We start from the raw sequence: 19,317 nt of genomic DNA on the forward strand, positions 1-19,317 counted from the left end.
TTTTGTCCATAGCACATCAACATATTATTTAACAGGCGCATGAGATCATTATTAGTAGGATTGTATGTTCTGATGTCAACTGCAAGCCACTTTTATTAACATGTTTTTTTTCTACAAACCATTAACAATTTCAATCAAAGGTTTAACTTTTTCATCAAGAGTGATACAATGACAATATTCTTAAAAGCACCACAATTGAAGCAAGTGATTTGTATGGGTATTCAAGTGAAAACATGATTTTATTGTTATAATCAGGGGTTTTCAGACAACAACCTCGCTTACGGTGTACTACCTATGTTACACGGACAGTATGTCTTTGTAACATAGGTACACTACGACATATCAACTGATTTCCTTTATTGTGGTGTGAGATGTTAGAACCTACACATATAGACTTTATGTATGTTCCCACAAATAACACTATTGTAACAGTTCTTTGGAATTATATCTATTGCACACTTGTGGAACAATACCTATGTTACACAGACTTCAATTCTTTGTAACTCTGATATGAAAGAAGGCAGACTTAATCAGAAGAAGAAGAAGAAAGTGAAGCTTTACACAATTTGACCTAATATACACTAACAACATCATCAACTAGTTGTCAACTAACTAAGAAAACTAATAAAGAGAAATCAGACAAGTCTTCTCCATGTTCTTTGTTTGAAATTAATTTCTCCTCTTTTGTCCAATGTCCATTTAGCCCTTGATTTTTGTTTTTCTTCTGTCCATTTTCCCTCTGTGCAGTTTTCTTCTTTTCTAGATTGTTACATTCGCTCTTCTTGGGTGTTGCTTTGTCGACTTCCTCTCTGTTTGTGGAGTGCTGTGGATGTGTCCTTTTCACTCTTTCATGTAGTTTAACACATAGCGGTGGTAGAGGAGGAGCCATGGCAGATTCATCAAAAAACTGAACAAAAGGTGTAAAGAGAAATAGAATAAAAAAATTAAAAGAAAATTTTTGTCGGGGTTGACTATATATTCCTGTTGATGTATCTGTGTGTTTATGAATGGAATTAAATAATTTTAACAATTTTGCTTACATTTCTACCTCTTGGAATACCCATTAGCTAGAGTTCCATGTGTACCTCCCACCAAAATTGAAAAAAAAAATGGGTTATGCTTAAAATGATGTAAATATTAATAATAATAATATAGCATGTAAAACATAGGAAAATATCGTTTTCATACTCTATGCTAAAAACTTGTTTTCAGATGCAAGCTACACTGTAGGAAGGGCAGGTCGCTGCCCCCAGTGTCCTAGCTAAGGTTAGGGCTAGGGTCAGGGTTACGTTTACGGTTATGGTCCTTAATAGACTCCCAAAATAATACTAGGCCCTATTTTATATTCATCCCCCATCGAAATTGTCGCCCTCTTTTTGAATGATAGTGTAGAGCAATAATAGTCCAATTTTGATTGGGGTTCATAATTTTATTGAAGCCTTTCCTACCCACTACCCACCCAAACTGAATAGGACACTGGCATTTTAGCTTTGAGACTTCACAGTGGGTGAACATGGAATGGAAATGGTGAATCCTTGTGAAATGTTAACAACTTCATCAGAGCATCTAACAGGTCAGTGAAATCTTGGAAGGAAAACATTGACATTTTCGAAGTAAATCTGTTAAAGAGAAAGAATTTCACAGCTCCTAGTTCCCTCAATATCACCAGCAAAATAAGGCAAACTCTATTTCTCTAGTTCAGATGCAGTCTGGACATCTACGTTTTCCAACTAGTATGTGATTGATACTAACTCTAGCACGTCTACCTTGGTAGATACCTAATGACAAAAGGGTCCAAAAATTCACAATAATCGGGAGGTAAAACAATTTTATATTGCAGTGAAGATACACTGATATACTTTTGTATGGTTTTCTAAGAGAGGAATATATGCTCCTTTTGCAGAGACCGGCATGGACGGAAAATTTGGCAATCAAAATTATGAACATGAACCTGTAACAAATATCTCAGTATGTGGGACTACAGTATCATCGTCCACAGTATTTATGGCCAGTTCAGAGGTTTAGATGTCGTTTTTTTTCCTCTAATAGAATTACAGAATATGACAAATGTTATTATTTTCGTAAAATAGCGTAAAAGCTTACCAATTGACATCAGAAACATTAAAACTCCTGTACCTACGTTACATGGACAACGGCAGAAAAACAGATCTTGCGCTGTCCAGGTAGGTGTATATTGGCTGTGAGTAGTTTTTCTGCCATTGGGGGAGGACTGCCAGTGACATGAATAAGATTGCTGAAGTTAGTAGCTCTTCTTTTTATCGCGAGACGCGTCTTCCTTACCTACGTTACACGAAGAGGCCGGACATCGCACTGAAGTACAGTGATATGTTCCGTATTTTCTCGTTTATTTGGAGGATTTTGATGCTAATTTTTGGATAGGAATACTCCTGAAATATAAATCTCATTATAGAAATAAAGTTTCTAATCATATTATGATTGGAAGTGTATGTAAAACCATGCTATACCTATGTTACAACAAAAATTGCCATGGACATCGTTTGTAACATAGGTATGAGGTTGCTTGAAGATGCTCTGGTGTTCTTATTTTGTTACAAATGTTTATGTGCCTTATAGTCTTTGTAGAAGTCACCTTGCCTCTCTTAATTATGATAGGCATAATGCTGAAAGGTTGTATATTCCTGTTTTATATTGCCATGAAAATGGCATATATTTATGTCACAACATAAACCACAAAAAACCATGGGACATCATTAGTGAAACAGTCATAGACAAAATACATTTGTACACAGGCTTGTTTTTTTTTTTATCAAATAATTCTTCACACATTTCTCTCCCAGAATAACTGCAAACCACGGACAATTATTTGATAAATTTTTCAGAATATGACTTTTATTCCCTACACAACATGAAAATCTAGAGAAGACCCAACCCCATGGAATGACCCAGATACTAATGAAAAGGTGTCTTGCACATCTACCTTTGATAGTGGTCACACATGACAATTTGGGGTCAATTGCTCAAAAAATGAGAGAGTACTTCGATCCACAAGATTTTGCAACTGACTGACCGCCCGCCCGCCGGCCGACTGACCGATTATAGAATGGGTAGCGAGAATCTTGTGATCTCATTGGTTGAGAGCTATGTGTCGATTTTGCACTGGCCGCATGCTGAGTCACAGTGGTAAACATGGTATCTCGCACTTGTAACAAAGGTTCTCGCATTAAGCAAGCGTTCGCGCACTCAGTACGAGACGCCTATTGGCTAAAAAATCATGCATCCAGTAAATACTGGATGCATGATTTTTGGGCTCTGGTCTATGGCAAGCCAAAAGAAAATGCGTCCAGTAAATCTGTCATCGGGTATTAACATGATAGAAAAATGGATTTTCAGCAAGAAAATTACCCATTCTATAATACAGCTAATGCACATGTCTTTTCATGCGTCAGTCGGAATATAGTGTGCATGCAGTAACTATGGAATTTAGCCTAAACCCACTCGACTTCGCCTCGTGGGTTAAGCATTCCATAGTTACCTTATGCACACAATTCCGACTGACACACTCAGACCTGTGCATCATTTGTATGCCGACCGACTGCCTGGCCACCCAACATCCAAGTGATTCCTATATACCCCAATACACACTATGTGTGGGTGGGGTATAATTAGTTCATCCATTTCTCCACCCACTGTTCTTTGTTAAGCCACTGCAAAATGTTGTTTCATAAGGAACCAAGCAATGACAATCGTATATTATTATGATGTAGGACTGAATATACGTGTTGCACATGCTCACAGTTTATGCGCAGCATGTCCCATTTTTCATGCCCATTTTGTGCACATTAAGTACATATTGCGCGCAGTGAATGACAAGCTCAGTCTCATCATGATGCTTTGCAGCTTGCTATATCTCAAACAACGTACTTAGGACAGGGGTGGAGCTTTCCTGATAATCTCCCTAAAATTCTTTCTTACATTTATATATATGCATTCTAGAATACCAACTTTTTCCTAAGTCAGAAATTTGCATATCTTCCTAGGATTCATCCTCAGTTGTATACTTTTCTAAGTTTCTTCCTCAGTTTACGAAAACAGTTAGAAGAAACCCACGATGAAACTTAGGAAGATTTTCAGAATACTACTTAGGAAAAAAACCTGACTTAGAAAGAAAGGATTTCAGTACTAGACCATCCTATGATTCATGAAAATACCTTCATTCATTTCAGACATATGGAGAAAATAGTGAATTTTACAAATTCAACCTTGATCTTTGAACTTAAGCATTAGCATCCAAAAGTTTATAGGCACATCTTTGCCCACTAATACTTACAATGTACATACTGTACATAACGGTGTATTAACCTCACCTTCTCCCCACTGAAACAGGTCAAAATTCAGGCTGCAGTTTATACACCAATATAACCAATCCCTACTGAACGGCTGCATAGAGTGTGCAGACAATGATCATTATCATCTATAATGGATGTTTTAGCGGCGCATTAAAAACTTGTGTCCGCTCAATCTTTACCATTCAATATGAGAGCATATTGAACGAAATGCATAGGCCAATGTATTAATTTCCCATAGGCTACCGTTGTTACTGGCCGTTCACCGTATTTTGTCTTGTCTGTTGCGCAAGCACTTGCCAAGTGTGCGAAATCTTTTTACAGTGCACTTCCATTACAACGAAATGCTCGCAACAGGCAGTTTTCTTTCGTTATAACGAAATTTTGCTATAACATAACAAATACAATATATAACAAAAACATGGACACTGTGCATATATCATATTCTGTTTGTTGAATACTCATACACTAGAAAGCTAAGTGAAATGGGATGGTACCTTTTTAATTTTGTCTAAATATTACATTAAAAAGAGAGCATAAAGTTGTTTGTAATGTCACACATGTATAGAAAATGATGGTTTAGAATTCAGTTACAGTTCGCCATTCCAAAGGTTCATTTCTTACTAAAGTTGTTACTTCGAAGGCTCCTTATACCGAAGTTTCACCATTCCCGGGATTCCGAAGATTTGTTCATCTGATGCTTCGCTCTTCCGAAGATTCGTTTTTCCGAAAGTTCATGATTTAGATAGAAATATATTGTTCATTTTCCGTAGGTTCATTGATCGGAAAATGAAATGAGGTTCGTCATTCCAAAGGTTTTTTAATCTGAAATGAAATAAGGTTCGTTATTCCGAAGAAGGTTTCTTAATAAAATAAAATGAGAAAGGGTACTTATTTTGAAGGTTTGGTTTACCTTAAGACGATCATAAGGTTTGTAATTCCCAAGTTTTGTTAGTGGAACTCATCTTTTTCACTTTTTTCACTTAACAACGATTAACGAACGTATGGAATTCCTATCATTTTCGGACTAACGTAATAAGAACTATATTCCATTGTCGGATTAACAAACTTTATTAATAAAGCGCATAGGGAACATTCACTTGTTATATGCGCTATAAAAATGTAATTATTATTGTTATTATTATCATTTTTATTAATAACTAGCCTTTGGAATAATGCCAAAATGTTCGTAATAACAAACCCTACTTCATTTCCGAACTAACGGACATTTAGGTGTCAGGATCTGTGTGTTTTGTAATAAAAAACCTTCAGAAGAATAAAACGAACACTATTTAATTTCAGATTATCCTATGACAATAACACAAGTCCCTCTCGCAAACTGTGCGAGACACACGGAGCCTACACACAGTGATGTGAAGCATTTGCCCATGCAGAGACGCTAAAACTGCTTGTTCCGCTACGTATTTTCACAAGCGATCCACATTTCTTATAACAGAGCACATTTCTTTTGTTTTTTTTTGTCAGTGGCGCTCGGAAAAGACTTTGTTATAACAAAAAGTTTGTTATAACCGTGTTCGTATAAGCGAATTTTGTACCATAGACAGTTTTTCTTTGTCAGTGGTGCTTGGAAAAGACTTCGTTATAACAAAAAATTTTCTATAACCATGTTCGTTATAGGGCAAATTTTGTACCATAGACTCTGAAGGCGATAATTTTGGGACCAGAAGTTTCACTTCGTTGAAATAACCGTGTTTGTTGTAACGTGAGTGCACTGTACAATTCACAAGCACACAAACATCTTGCTAGTTGCTCGCTTCATATGCAGTTAGTTGCATATATGCAGTTAGTCACTGAGTCGACTTCAAAGACAAATAGAAGTGCAGAACTTTTGTGCAGTTTATGCTTTCTCTACATAATGATTAGAGATAATAATAATCATATTGGATGGCTTAATTCATGGATTACCAGGGAATATTGAACTCGTTAGAGCTAATACCGCACTCATCTTTGATTCGTGCAATAATCCCTGGTATCCCATTAATAACCACCCAATATAATATCAATATTTGAAATAATTTCTTTTTCATTAGGCATGAGTTGTAAACTTCTTTCTTTTTTATGGCACAAAAATCACCACACTTTCTCCCCCAAACATTTCACTCAATTCCAAACATGTTGGCAGTATCTCCACCCATTGCATGATAGTATCCACGCTAATAGTAGGTGAACGATCTCTTTTTTTGTTTACCCAACCGCCAAAAAAAAGGGGTGCAGTTAATATCAATGCAGTTAATGCACTATTATTTATGGTGTGCCAAGTTTCATTTGGATACCTCAAATGGTTCTTAATTTATGCTGTCCACAATCTTGATATCGGATGGACGGAAGGATGGATGGACAACCATAAAACATAAAGCCCCTGGCAAAACTTTGTGGCAGAGGCACAGAAATCCAGCTTAATGAATGTTGATAAGGAGCTTAAACTTTACCTGCAGGACAGAACTAAATGCCATGATGAAGAAGACGTTATGCAGCTTTCAACCAAGTTGAGAGGCAGGTCTTGTTATTCTGGATGGTAAATAACAAAAAGAGATGACCACACACCTTTCAATTAAAACACAATCAAAAAGCGAGGGGTAATGATGTGGGGCATCAAAATCAAAGAACATGAAAATGCAATGGTATTGTTATAATTGTGTAAGCAAAACTAGAAAAGGATGCAACTGATTGACAAATTGCCCTACATCGACGTAAATAAGCACTGAATTGATCAGTGTTTTAGTAGTAGCCATGATAAACAAGGCAATCGCCAAATTGTGTCTCGCCCATTCGCGTACAAGGAATTAATATTTTTTATAACTCCCAGAAGTTAATTGACCTGCTTATGACCTTTGACCTTGTGGTGACCTTGAACACCCTAAGGGACATTTACCGTCCAAGTTTGGTCACAAACGGACAAAGGGATCAAAAGTAATGAGCCGTAATCGAAACGCGCCATAAAAACTTAACATTGGGCCCTAAAAATTTGTTGACTCCTTTCTGTGACCTTTGACCTTGTGATGACCTTTTACTCCCCAAGGGACATCTACTGTCCAAGTTTGGTCACAAACGGACATAGGGATCAAAAGTTATGAGCCACAATCAAAACGTGCCCTAAAAACATAACATTGGGCCCTTAAAGTTTGTTGACCCCTGTCTGTGACCTTTGACCTTGTGACGACCTTCACCTCCCCAAGGGACATCTTCCATCTAAGTTTGGTCACAAACGGACAAAGGGATCAAAAGTTATGAGCCATAAACGAAATGCGCCCTAAAAACTTAACATTGGGCCCTAAAAGTTCGTTGACCCCTGTCTGTAACCTTTGACCTTGTGGTTACCTTCAACTTCCCAAGAGACATCTACCATCACCCAAGTTTGATTGCCATTGTAGCAACATGTGCTGAGTTACGTGTGATAAGAGTCTTGCAAGTAAACTTTAACGTATGACCTCAAATGACCTTTGACCTTATCATGTGACCTCTTACGGCACCATAACATGAAGGTACCCCCAGTGCATCCATCACCCAAGTTTGATTGCCATTGTAGCAACATGTGTCGAGTTACATGTGATAAGAGAGTCTAGCAAGTAAACTTTAACGTATGACCTCAAATGACCTTTGACCTTATCCTGTGACCTCCAATGGCACCATAACATGAAGGTACCCCCAGTGCATCTATGACCCAAGTTAGGTTGTAATCCAAGCAACTTATGTGAAGTTATTTGTCAAAAGAGAGTCTTGCAGGTAAACTTAAACGTAGAAAAGAGAGTCTTGCACATACTCTTTAATATATGACCTCAAATGACCTTTGACATCATCACATGACCTCTGACAACACCATAACATGAAGATACCCCTAGTGCTTCTATCACCCAAGTGTGGCTGCCATTGCTGTAACAGTTGCCAAGTTATGGATCATAAGAGAGTCTTGCAGGTAAACTTTAACATTTGTGACGGACGACGGACGACGGACGGACGACGGACGGACGACGGACGGACGACGGACGGACGCCATATGGATCCCTTAGTCTCGCCTTCACCTCCGGTGGGCGAGACAAAAATCATGGGCGTACATACTCGAGCAGGATTCGAACCTACGACCTCCTGATCACCGGACAGGTGTCATCTCCACTAGAACATCGAGCTTTCGCCCGAAAGCAAGTGTTGGTTCTAATCCTCACTGCTTTGTTATTCAAATTCATACCCGCTGCATGCTATAAGGATTAGAACCAACACTTGCTTGATAAGAATAATAATGTGTTAGACCCAGCCACCACCATGTTTTTTTTCTCAATAGTTTTGATATTACAGTGTAATTGAGAAAAAAGAAATAACCTGTCATTGTCCTATAGACCGATTCAATTTCGATGGCCTATTCACCTACCGCCGCTAGCGGCGCTATAACGGTCGCCATAACTGGGGGCCAACGGGGGCTTCCAGCGAGCTAGCTACCCAGCGAGTTGCGCTTGCAGCTCAGCAGCCTAGCGTACCTATCGCGCATAGTTAGCCGGGCGCGGCCGCATGCGCCGCCGGCGGCCGCTGCGTTGGCGACCGCCGCGCTAAAATTGTGATTGTTTACTTACTGTGGAAAAGTCATTCAGCGGCATTTGATGCCTTTTTTTTTGTGATAGAGTGAGTAATTCAGACATATTGATCTACCACGAAAGCTTCGAAGGAAGGATCAGAAAAAAAAAAACAAAACATATTGTGCAGTTGTTGGGTGCACAAATAACAGGAAACCGGAAATGGAAGCTGCACGTCAGTGTGTGAAATTCAGACACCACTGACGCATGATGACCTACACTGACACTACAGTGAAATACAGCGGTATTAAAAAAGCACAGATTTTCGAAACAAACTTTGGCCTATGCCTACTAGATTCTCTATTTAATTAGGCTATCACTGCATATTCGTAAAATAAAGTTGTTCATTTTAGAAGACAAGTTCAGATCAAAGATTTTGATAATTCACTGATTTTTTTTTTTTTTTTTTTTAATGCTTGGTGCAATACTTACCAAAGTTAGAGTACACTTCCTAGCTATACTATATTATTATGACAAACATTTTAAAGCCTACACTACAGCTAAATGAATGTTTCAAGATGTGTTAAATTCTTATAATTTCATATTGTTTTTTCTTCTTCACTAAGTGTTCAGCATTGAATTGACCATATTCAATTTTTGCCTGGAACTCTGAATTTGAATTAATTTTTGATAAAGTGATACTTATAAATATTAAACTGCCATGAATGGTGGCAAACGTCCGTTTCATAATCATATTAAGAAAGTTTGATTTGAAAATCACTTTTGTAGATTATAATTTTAGGCGTTAGCGCGATGTTAAATGCAAGGTTACTTAGACCTAAACAGTAGAAGTTTTGGTTGTTGACATCAGGCGACGTAAATTAACTTCTTAAGTTTACACGGCTTAGAAACGCCTAGATTTGCCTTCCATTTGGTTTACTTAGTTAGGCTTGCCGTAAGTTAGTGACAACCGAAAATGATACAGGATGTAGCTAGGGTTCTAGAAGTCAATAGGTCTATAGGACGGGTCTAGATCTACTCGTCTAGTCTGGACTGTTGCCTAGAATTCTAGACAAGATCTAAAAAACGTTAGACAGATTCTACCCCGCTGGCCCGAGAAAAGGCACAAGAAAAGGCACAAGCCTAAAAAGGTTTAAGTTAACTGATATTAGTTGCTATTTATAGCGCCATATCTAGCTCAAGATTCTGATTCATTATTTCATTATATCAGTTAACTTCTCAAAAGTCTAGGCCTACTAGTACTAGCAAGACGTCTGCCTACGCCTAGCCATAGTTCTCCCCAGGTGTTTTTATCCTCTTACACAAATGTGAATAGATCTATATGGGGCTTACACCAGAGACTCCAACTCTCCCGTTTTCGACGGGAGATCTCCCGCCGAAAACCCATTTTTGCAAAATCTCCCGTTCTCCCGTTTGAGATTTAATTTCTCCCGCCCTGGCTCTTTGTCTCCCGTTGGAAAGGATTTCTTGCATATTTCTATCGTATGTTGAAAAAATAAGCCTTAGATAGCACCAGAGAGCATCTAGAACCCTAGGAATTTCGCGCTTCGCACACATCAACTTTGAGTCTCCCGTTTGCTCGGGGTTTCAGTCGGGAGAATCTCCAGATCAGAAGGTACTTTGGGTTGGAGTCTCTGTTACACGCGAGTACCCAAGTCATCGCAAAAGAAATAGAGTCTACAAACACTCACGGATCGTACCGATATTTACCTTGAAGTTCAAGTTTTGGCTACAGCCGTATATGCCATCTTCCCATTCGCTCATAGTCGGTATAAGTTGTTTAAATTATTATTTTTTTTATTAGCCAGCGAAAAAAAAAAGTAGACTCTAGTTATCACAAAGCCAGATGCGTCGATTGCTGCCAGCGCCAGAGATAGCTAGGTGGCCGGCTGGCGCCGGGTGGTAAAATCACTGGCTGCCGCTAGCGCTGGCACCCTTGCCACGCACGCACGGCGCTTGCCGACCCGGTGGGGACTCTAAAAATCTATTGGGGACGCTATCCCTAAACCTAACCCTAATCCTAATCCTAACCATCGAACCCTAACCCTAACCCTAACCCTAACCCTAACCCTAACCCCAACCCTAACCCTAACCCTAACCATAACCAAAAACCCTAACCCAACGTTTTTCCCATAGGTTTAACACGCGCCATGCCCCAATCTGTGCCGTCTTTAAAAAAAACGCGACCCGGCCTGGTTGGCCCCCAGTTATGGCGTCGCCTTAAGAGGGCGCACTTCCATGAACAGTCGCTTGAATCGGTCTATACAGTAGATGGAAGTCAAAATTGAACAGTGTGTGGAATGCTCTGCATACAATTTTGGACACACACACACACACACACACACAAAATGCATTTTTCCGGTATATTACTTTTATAAACAGCTGGTCATAACAAAGCAATGAGACCAGACATCAATATTCTTAAATTTCGGTGCATATCTTTCAATATTCTCCAGAGGTCAGAGGATACTAAGTAATCGCTAAAGTTCATGTGAAGTGAGTACACGCCTTTTGAGTTGCTCACTTTTATTGCTATAGAAATACACACTATGTGCATCATGTCAGTCATTAAGTTATGTGTCAATTTCATTTTCAGTCTTTCAGTCTTTTCAACAAGTAATATAACACATGCACATACCGGGGCATCAGTTTGGAGGAGGGTTGGGGTGGTGACAGGGATAGTTGACCCCCACCCCATCAAATTCTGAGATGTGGACTTTGTTTTGTTTTGTTTTGTTTTGCTTTATTTTTGTTTTTGCTTTTTAGACAGAAAACTGCCCCGGTTTCTACCCTTTTACTAACAATTTCCCAAATATTCCATCATAAATGTGTACACATGATTTTTTTAAATTTGTATTCTTAATGCAAACGTTCCCTCGCATGGGAAGGGTTGGGGACAGCCCCTTTCATACTCTTTCTCTCGCTATATCAACCTCCCCTTCATGCATTGATTATGGCTACACATTTGGGGATGGACATTTTTTTTTTTCAAAAGGGTAGTTCAACCCAAAGTGGCACGACATCATTAAATTGAAAACAAAAGAATGCAAAAGCTCCATAATGTGGGAGGGGGATACCTCCACCCACATCCTTCCCTCGAATCGTCTCCCTCCATCGATGGCTGACTTACGACACCTCTCTGATACAAATTTTGAGATATTCCTTCGGAAGTGCATGTGTGCCAGATCGTTGAATCTCATTTCTCAAAAGACAGGATCTTTCTCGAATGGGAATGGAATACCCTACCCTCTCAAATGCTGCCCTTGCTGGGTTCCCATCCATATAGACTTGGTACACTATGGCAATCCATGATTTTCGAAATATTCCACAAAACAAGGATGCATCAGATTCTAAAAATTGAAAAACTTCTTCTTCGAGGAGGGGGGGGGGGGGGGGAGTGAGATGCGCCCACACCCAATTAACTCCCATATTAGTGATGACGCACACGTGGAACAAGAGCTGCACGAAATTACTGATTTCAGGTCTAAAACTGCAAAAATCCAATCCCCGACCCATACCCCCCCCCTCCGCTCCACTCCTTTGCACCATGGACTTATGCTTGAACACATATTTTCAAACCTCCCCCCAACTGAAAACAGAGGTTGATCTACACTCCTGCTCTGTGCAGACACCCGATGTAGATAATTACCTGAAAAGTTTTGTGGAATGAATAGCCACTTTTTTTTGTCACAGAAATGCATGGTTTGTAAGCACTACATTATAAACAAGTAACTATTAACTATCGCAATATCAAGATTAATATCCTCGCATTTCATTTGAGGTCTTTGACCTTGTGTGATTTTCATAGGTGAAAGGTAATTGCTCGGTAATAAGCAGGGACTAGGAATGCTCTCTAGAACATCATCATGTTTACCATTAATCAGTGATGCCAAACTATTCTGATATTTTGAGGTCATTGACCTCTCGAGATCATCAGAGGTCAAAGGCAGAAACTCGTCTGTGTGCATTGGAATATGAAGACAATGTCATTGTAAAACAGATTCGCTTGTTTTGTACATCTTTACCATGTTTATCACCAACCTATGTTATCATAGTTCCATATTCTGATATTCTGAGGTCATTGACCTCTCAAGGTCATCAAAGGTCACAAGGTGGAAACCTGTCTGCTCTTTAGAATATGAAGACAATTTCATTGTAAGAAAGATATGCTTGTTTTGTACATCTTAACAATGTTTACCATTAACCAATGACATTACAGATCAATATTATATTTTGAGGTCATTGACCTCTAAAGGTCATCAGAGGTCAAAGGTTCAAACCTGTCAATGCTCTGTGGAGTCACAAAATGGTTTCCCTGACGTATAGATGCATGTTTAGTGCATCATAACCACATATCATATATCATTCACAAATGTCTCAAAACATCGATATTCTGGTTTTTAAAGTTCATTGACCTCTGGAGGTCATCAGAAGTCAAAGGCAAAGACATGTCAATGCTCTGTTGAATCAGAAAATGATTTCTCTGTAGCATAAATGTATGTTTAGTGCAACATAACCACATCTATCATTCACAAATGTCTGCAAACATCAATATTCTGATATCTAAAGTTCATTTTTACACTTTTACACTTGTCGGAATATGTCAATCGCAGCCAGTTCGCTCTGCAATAACTGTGTTGCACCAGGGAGGGAGGTGAGATGCACCTCACAGCAATCTCACTGCAATCATAGCAAGTTCTTATGGTATCTTTAAAAGATAGTGTTACTTTTTCTGTCTTTCTCTCAGCTTGTACCGAGTCACGGTAGCGATTGATCGAGGATTGAGGTTGTTTATGTTGTGTGTGTGTGTGTGTGTGTGTGTGAATGAAAGAAGATTGAGAAAAATGTGTTTACAAGACAAGGGTGAAGGAATATAAAACCTTTAAAAAAAGGTAAGGAAAAGGGAAAAAGGATATGAAAAAAAAAGTTATAAAAAAACCTGGAAAAATGAACAAAAGGTTTACAAAATAGAGAGTACACTACAAGACAATAGAAGGAAAGAGAGAAGAGAAACTTGCATTATAAAGGAAAGTAAGAAAGAGATGGATATGTTTGAAAAGAAAAGTGGACAGAAAAGAGAAAAAATATTGATTGAACTCGAACAGAAAAGCACTAGGTAGAATGATAAAATAAGAGATGAATCACAACCGGATGAAAGCAAAGATGATTAGGAAGAAAGAAGAATTATACAGCTTGAAAAGGAAATGAAGTAAACGATTCATTAGAACAACACATAAGAAAAAGATATTGGTGATGATAAAAAGGAAAGACCCTTGTAGATGTAGGGAAAAACAACCCATGAAGGAAACACAGAACAATTAGGTAGAAAGTGCAGTTAAATTAAAAATTGAGAAAGTTGGACAAGAGGAAAACCACAAAGAAAGGATTGATGGGAAGGAAAGGGAACGTATAGATTTTACCTGAAAATGAAAGAATTTAGAAAAGAAAGAGGAAGATATACACTGTAAGTGGCAGCACACGCTCGCGCACGCGCTCAACGGCTTTGAAGCTACAACCGCTCAAGCAAGACTTGGCCGAGGAAAAGAGAAAAACAAATTTTAGCTTTTCAACGACACCATAGAAAAAGCCGCTTTGTTGCTACATTCATTCAGACCAAATGACCGACCCTTTAGCATGCACTGAATGTATTCGTATTGTGCTTGTGTACAGTACAGCATTTCAAGTGATCAAGATTTTCCTACGATTTTCTGACACAAGTTGTATATGGGTCATTCCATCGGGTTGGGGCAAAAATTGTGACATCAGAGTCCAAAAATAGAAGTGTGATAAATGGATTGTTTTGTTTATTCCAAGTTTTGTGGGACAATTCTTCAACTAAATCCACTCATGGCTTCAAAATACTGTCCTTCATATTTGAGTAAACTGAGAAACAAGATTTGACAAAATACCACCATTACTTGGACATCATTTATCATCCTTGCTAAGACTATACTTGCTTACCTTCAAAATAAAAGGAGTTGATCTCAATCACTCCTAAGAAACTTTTTACTAACAAAATTGTTAATCACTTTGTTCCACATTCTTCAACATGGTACAAGTATTTTGACAGATAGAGCATCAATAAATGGAACATGAGACTCCTTGTGTATAGCAGTACCATGTTCTGTGTTGTTCTTTTTTCTCACCAAGCAAAGAAATTCAATTTATGATGGTATGTAGAACTAGGTATTGAAGAGAAATCATGCCTAATCAGAATGCAATAATTTTCTTTGGAAATACTTGACCACTTTTTCTGGCCTAACCTTCCATTTTTGATGTTACCACCATTACATGGACATCATGTCTCTGTAACAGAGGTATAATTGGGAGCATTATAACTAAATGTCCATCAAGGGTCATTACATACCAAATTTCACTTTTTACCACAGGATCAATTAATACTACTACTGTTGTACTAGCAGAAAAACACCTTGAATGTCAAATTCTTTGGATGGAAATAAAAGAACTAAATATTAAAGTTGAAACGAGAATGTAAGAAATTATTTACAAGTGATTTTCAAAATCATACTAATCCTGTTCAAGTTTCCACTTCAGTTTGTCTTTTGAATCATGTCTTTTTCTGTGTAAATACAAAAAGACTGTTAAATCTTATAATTTCTAAATCTTTGATTACTTTAAAATGTCAATATCTCTTTTAAGACATTACCTTAAAATGTGCATGCATCTGTTACATGGACATAATGTCCCCGAAATGGTGGTACAATGGCAAAGAATCAGTCTGATAATGATATAAAACTTGTGATACTTGAAATGATATCAAATGTACACATGTGTATGGCAAATTGCATCCTGGTGAAAAAAAAAATGGATGAATGCATGGCAAAATGTTTATTTTTGGCACAACGTGTGCATCCCCCCCTTTTTTTCTATAAAACTGCAAACATTTAGATTTTATGACTTTGTCCGAGCAGTAGATGTGTACAACTGTTACTTTATTCTCATTCACATAACTTTTTCTTGACCTGGTAAATGAAGGAGAGTAAGAACACATAATGTTTGAGTACTCAATGATTGGTGTTTGACAAAAATAACTTATTCAACTTATCATTTTGATTTGTATTACTGTTACATGGATATCATGTCCCTGTAATAGTCATATCGAATGGTTTACATTACTGAATTTTGATAGTTGTCCAGTATCATTCACCTGATGCAAACTCAATATAAACTCAAGCGTAGGTATACATCACATCCAGGCAAGCTTCTAAAATGTGTAGCAATGAACAGGTAAGAGTTTGTCTTCCATACAATTATAACTCTGAGAACTTTGATGCATTACCGAAGAGATGTACGAAAAAATGTACTAGCTTATTTCTGCTAAACTACAAGTATGTCAAGACATGGCATTACAACGACAGCACATGGTCGATACGTTCCAAAAATACTGTAGCTTGTTGAATTTGATTACTTTAATTTTCCTCACTTACATGGACACACAACAGAATTGAATATTAATTGCAGTATAATGATGTCATCCCTGAACGTATAAGTGGATAAAACATTAAATGTGAACATGCAAACAAATAATTGGTAAGCACAAATAGTTGTTAAAATTAATACATATATTTAAAATATATATATTGCATTAAAAATCAACATTGAAAATAATCACACATGCTTTTGCTTTTCCATATAACAAATACCCACTCAAATTTCAAGGTTAGTGAAATGGAAAAAAAAAAAAAAAAACACACGCTGACAGGTTGATCAACATTCTTCACGAAGAAGTTGTGAATCCATCAACTTTCAGCACTCATCATTCTTCATTTGTTGTTTTTTTTATTACTAAAATTGTATTTCTTATCAATTAATTTATTTGGAGAGGGTGTAGTTTGGGGAAGATTACCAAAATTATAGACCAATAAATCTAGCTCTTGTTCGGTGGCTTCATGCAAAATGTACTGTCGGCTATAAAGTCAGACCCACTCCTGACCGCAAAGTTAACAAGAGGCTACCAAGCAAGAGGAATATTAATTGGTCTACCAGATAGCTTAAAATGAATTGGACTGTGGTCATGCATCATTATGCACAAAGTAATATTTCTATCCTGACACAAATCCCACAACCAGAACTGATGTTTCACAGGACGTAGAGAGACTACCTGATCTAGTGCCAGTAGACTACCTGATCGTAGTCGGTTTCTGAGGATTCAGTCCATACTAACTTAACATATTTTGGTGGAAAAAATATGCCTAATTGCAAATGAAACACGTTGGCTAACAATCAAAACCTGTCTGTACAGAATTCTAGTAATAAAGATATTACTTTCTTTGAGGCCTTTATAGCAACTCTGGAATAAAAAGGGCAATGTCTCACTTACAGTTTGCACTTACATGAAAAGAGGTATGTGGGACTGTTATAAGAGATTCTGGACTATTGGTGATGATTTTTTCAACTTAAAAACACTTTCTCCATTATAATATGTTGACACATTTTCATGATGGGTTAAATTGATGTCATGAAACAAGTGTCAATATATATCGCCTCATTTATGTCACTTTAAAAAGGAGAACTTCTTGGAAATCCAATCCACCATTACAGGGACATTGCTGGAAGATCAGCCACTGCAGGGATTCGATCAGAGGGCACAATATCAGATTGATTTATGTGCACATGGTTTTCAGCTTACCTCCCATCCTCCTGATACAGCAAGGTCTCTTCTCCAGTCTCTCTTTTTTTGTGCATGCCATGAAATGTGATCCACCGTTACAAAATCAGCCAGGACATCGCTCAAAACACCGGCGACCCTCCATTAATTTACATAACATAAACCTATGTTTTCAAAGCTGATCTTTTGATGAAAAGTTGCCTACCACCTGCCCTTTATTTCTGACACATAGCCATGGAAAGGATAATTTATGAATGCAAGTAATCTACCACAATACCACCGTTACCAAAAAAATTCAACTAGGACATCGCATGTAACGGTGGTATGCCTGTGGTTGAGGAATGATTTATGACTTGAAGTCACTTTTCATTTGCTATCCTATTACTGTTTTGCTGATAAACAAATGTTGCTTTATCAATTGTGACCATCTGATTCTGACTTTGTTTATCTGTCAATCAGATATCTTCAACTGGAAACAACCTTTTTAGATGTCACACTTGGTACCCAAAAAAAGAGCATAGACATCATCACTAAAAGACACACCGGCACCAACTCTTGTGATTCAACGTTTTTATTTCTTCGTCAAGTAATCACCAACACAATTACCTTCCCACAAAACCACATTGCAACATCAAATACCTAAAGAAATTTTCAGGATAAAGCGAGCAATTCCTTAGGAACACAAAAAAGTGCTGTTGCCCCAACCCCGTGGAATGACCCATATATAAGTGTTAAAACTTGGCAAAATCGTGAAATCTGCTCCATCACAGTGCGCGTGCACCTGTGTGTTAGCAAGCAAGATTAAGTTAGGGGTTAGGGTGTAGGGTTAGGTTAGAGTTGTATTTATGGTCAAATTGGCTGTTAAATTAGTCGAGGGACATCAGGGAGTCCTTCCGAGAATAAAAAGTTGAAGACCAAAGGAAAAATAGGAGAAAGGGAGGATGAAAGATGCTACTGTATACGCTGAATATTTCACGAGGTTTTTATTTTTGCAAATTAACCCTAACTAGGCCGGGCTATTTAGGTAGATGATAGAGCTGGGGGGCCTCCCAGGCCCCCCCCCCCCCCCCAGATCTCGGCCGCACAATCGCGACGAAAATTGGCACACACGTTGCCTATGATGTAATCTAAAGTACCATGAAGTTAATTTTAAAAAAATTACCATTTATGCTGAATTATGCTAATTTATGCATAACTGTGCATGAAATCAGACAATTTGGTATAAATCACTAAATAATGCTCAAAACAGGCACATTTTTTTGTGTTGAATATTCTTTTTAGTGTCCTTAGCAAATGTAAGAGAAAAAAATTGTGCTATCAGAAAAAAAAATTCTTAAAAAAATGTATTTCGTTGTTTTTTTTTTATGTTTTTCATTGTTTTTTCGATGAAATTTGTCCGCAATATTGTTCTGAACAAGAAAATATGTTATTAAAGGGGACCTCCGGATGATTTTCAGACTTTTACATTTGAACAACTATTAATTAGTTAAACTTTATACAGAGTTTAAGAGTTTATAGTGATCGGGATGAGGAATGAGAATGTTTTCAACATCTATAACAAATTGCAATGAACAAGGATGATGACATGGCAGCCTCACCATAAGAATGCATGAGTTGGGGCTCAAGGAAGCAGAACAAAAGAAGAAGGCATGCATACATTTTTCACAGGTGAACTTGTCGAGCAAGCGGTATTGTAATGGAATTACACTGCTGTATTTCTGAAATATATGAGGCTCTGATGTCATCAACACTGTTCAGTGTAATTTGTTTAAGATTTTCAATTTATTGGTTTCTCTGCTCAAGGACCACAGTAAATTCC

General features: G+C 37.8%; 1 protein-coding gene across 1 annotated transcript in view; it reads right to left on the reverse strand.

Annotated features, from left to right (window-relative positions):
- The window catches only part of LOC139726569 (uncharacterized), a 69,572-nt gene that overhangs the window by 44,699 nt on the left and 5,556 nt on the right, over positions 1–19,317 (reverse strand). The window contains exon 2 of the mRNA XM_071637561.1: positions 6,776–6,854. Within this exon, the coding sequence (XP_071493662.1) occupies positions 6,776–6,799 (24 nt within the window). The 5' untranslated portion in view covers positions 6,800–6,854. The remainder of the gene's footprint in view (positions 1–6,775; positions 6,855–19,317) is intronic.

The sequence above is a fragment of the Diadema antillarum genome, unplaced genomic scaffold (genome assembly GCF_040938485.1).
Source record: "Diadema antillarum isolate AM-2024a unplaced genomic scaffold, OU_Dant_1.0 seq00000089_RagTag, whole genome shotgun sequence".
In the NCBI taxonomy this organism is placed as follows: domain Eukaryota; kingdom Metazoa; phylum Echinodermata; class Echinoidea; order Diadematoida; family Diadematidae; genus Diadema; species Diadema antillarum.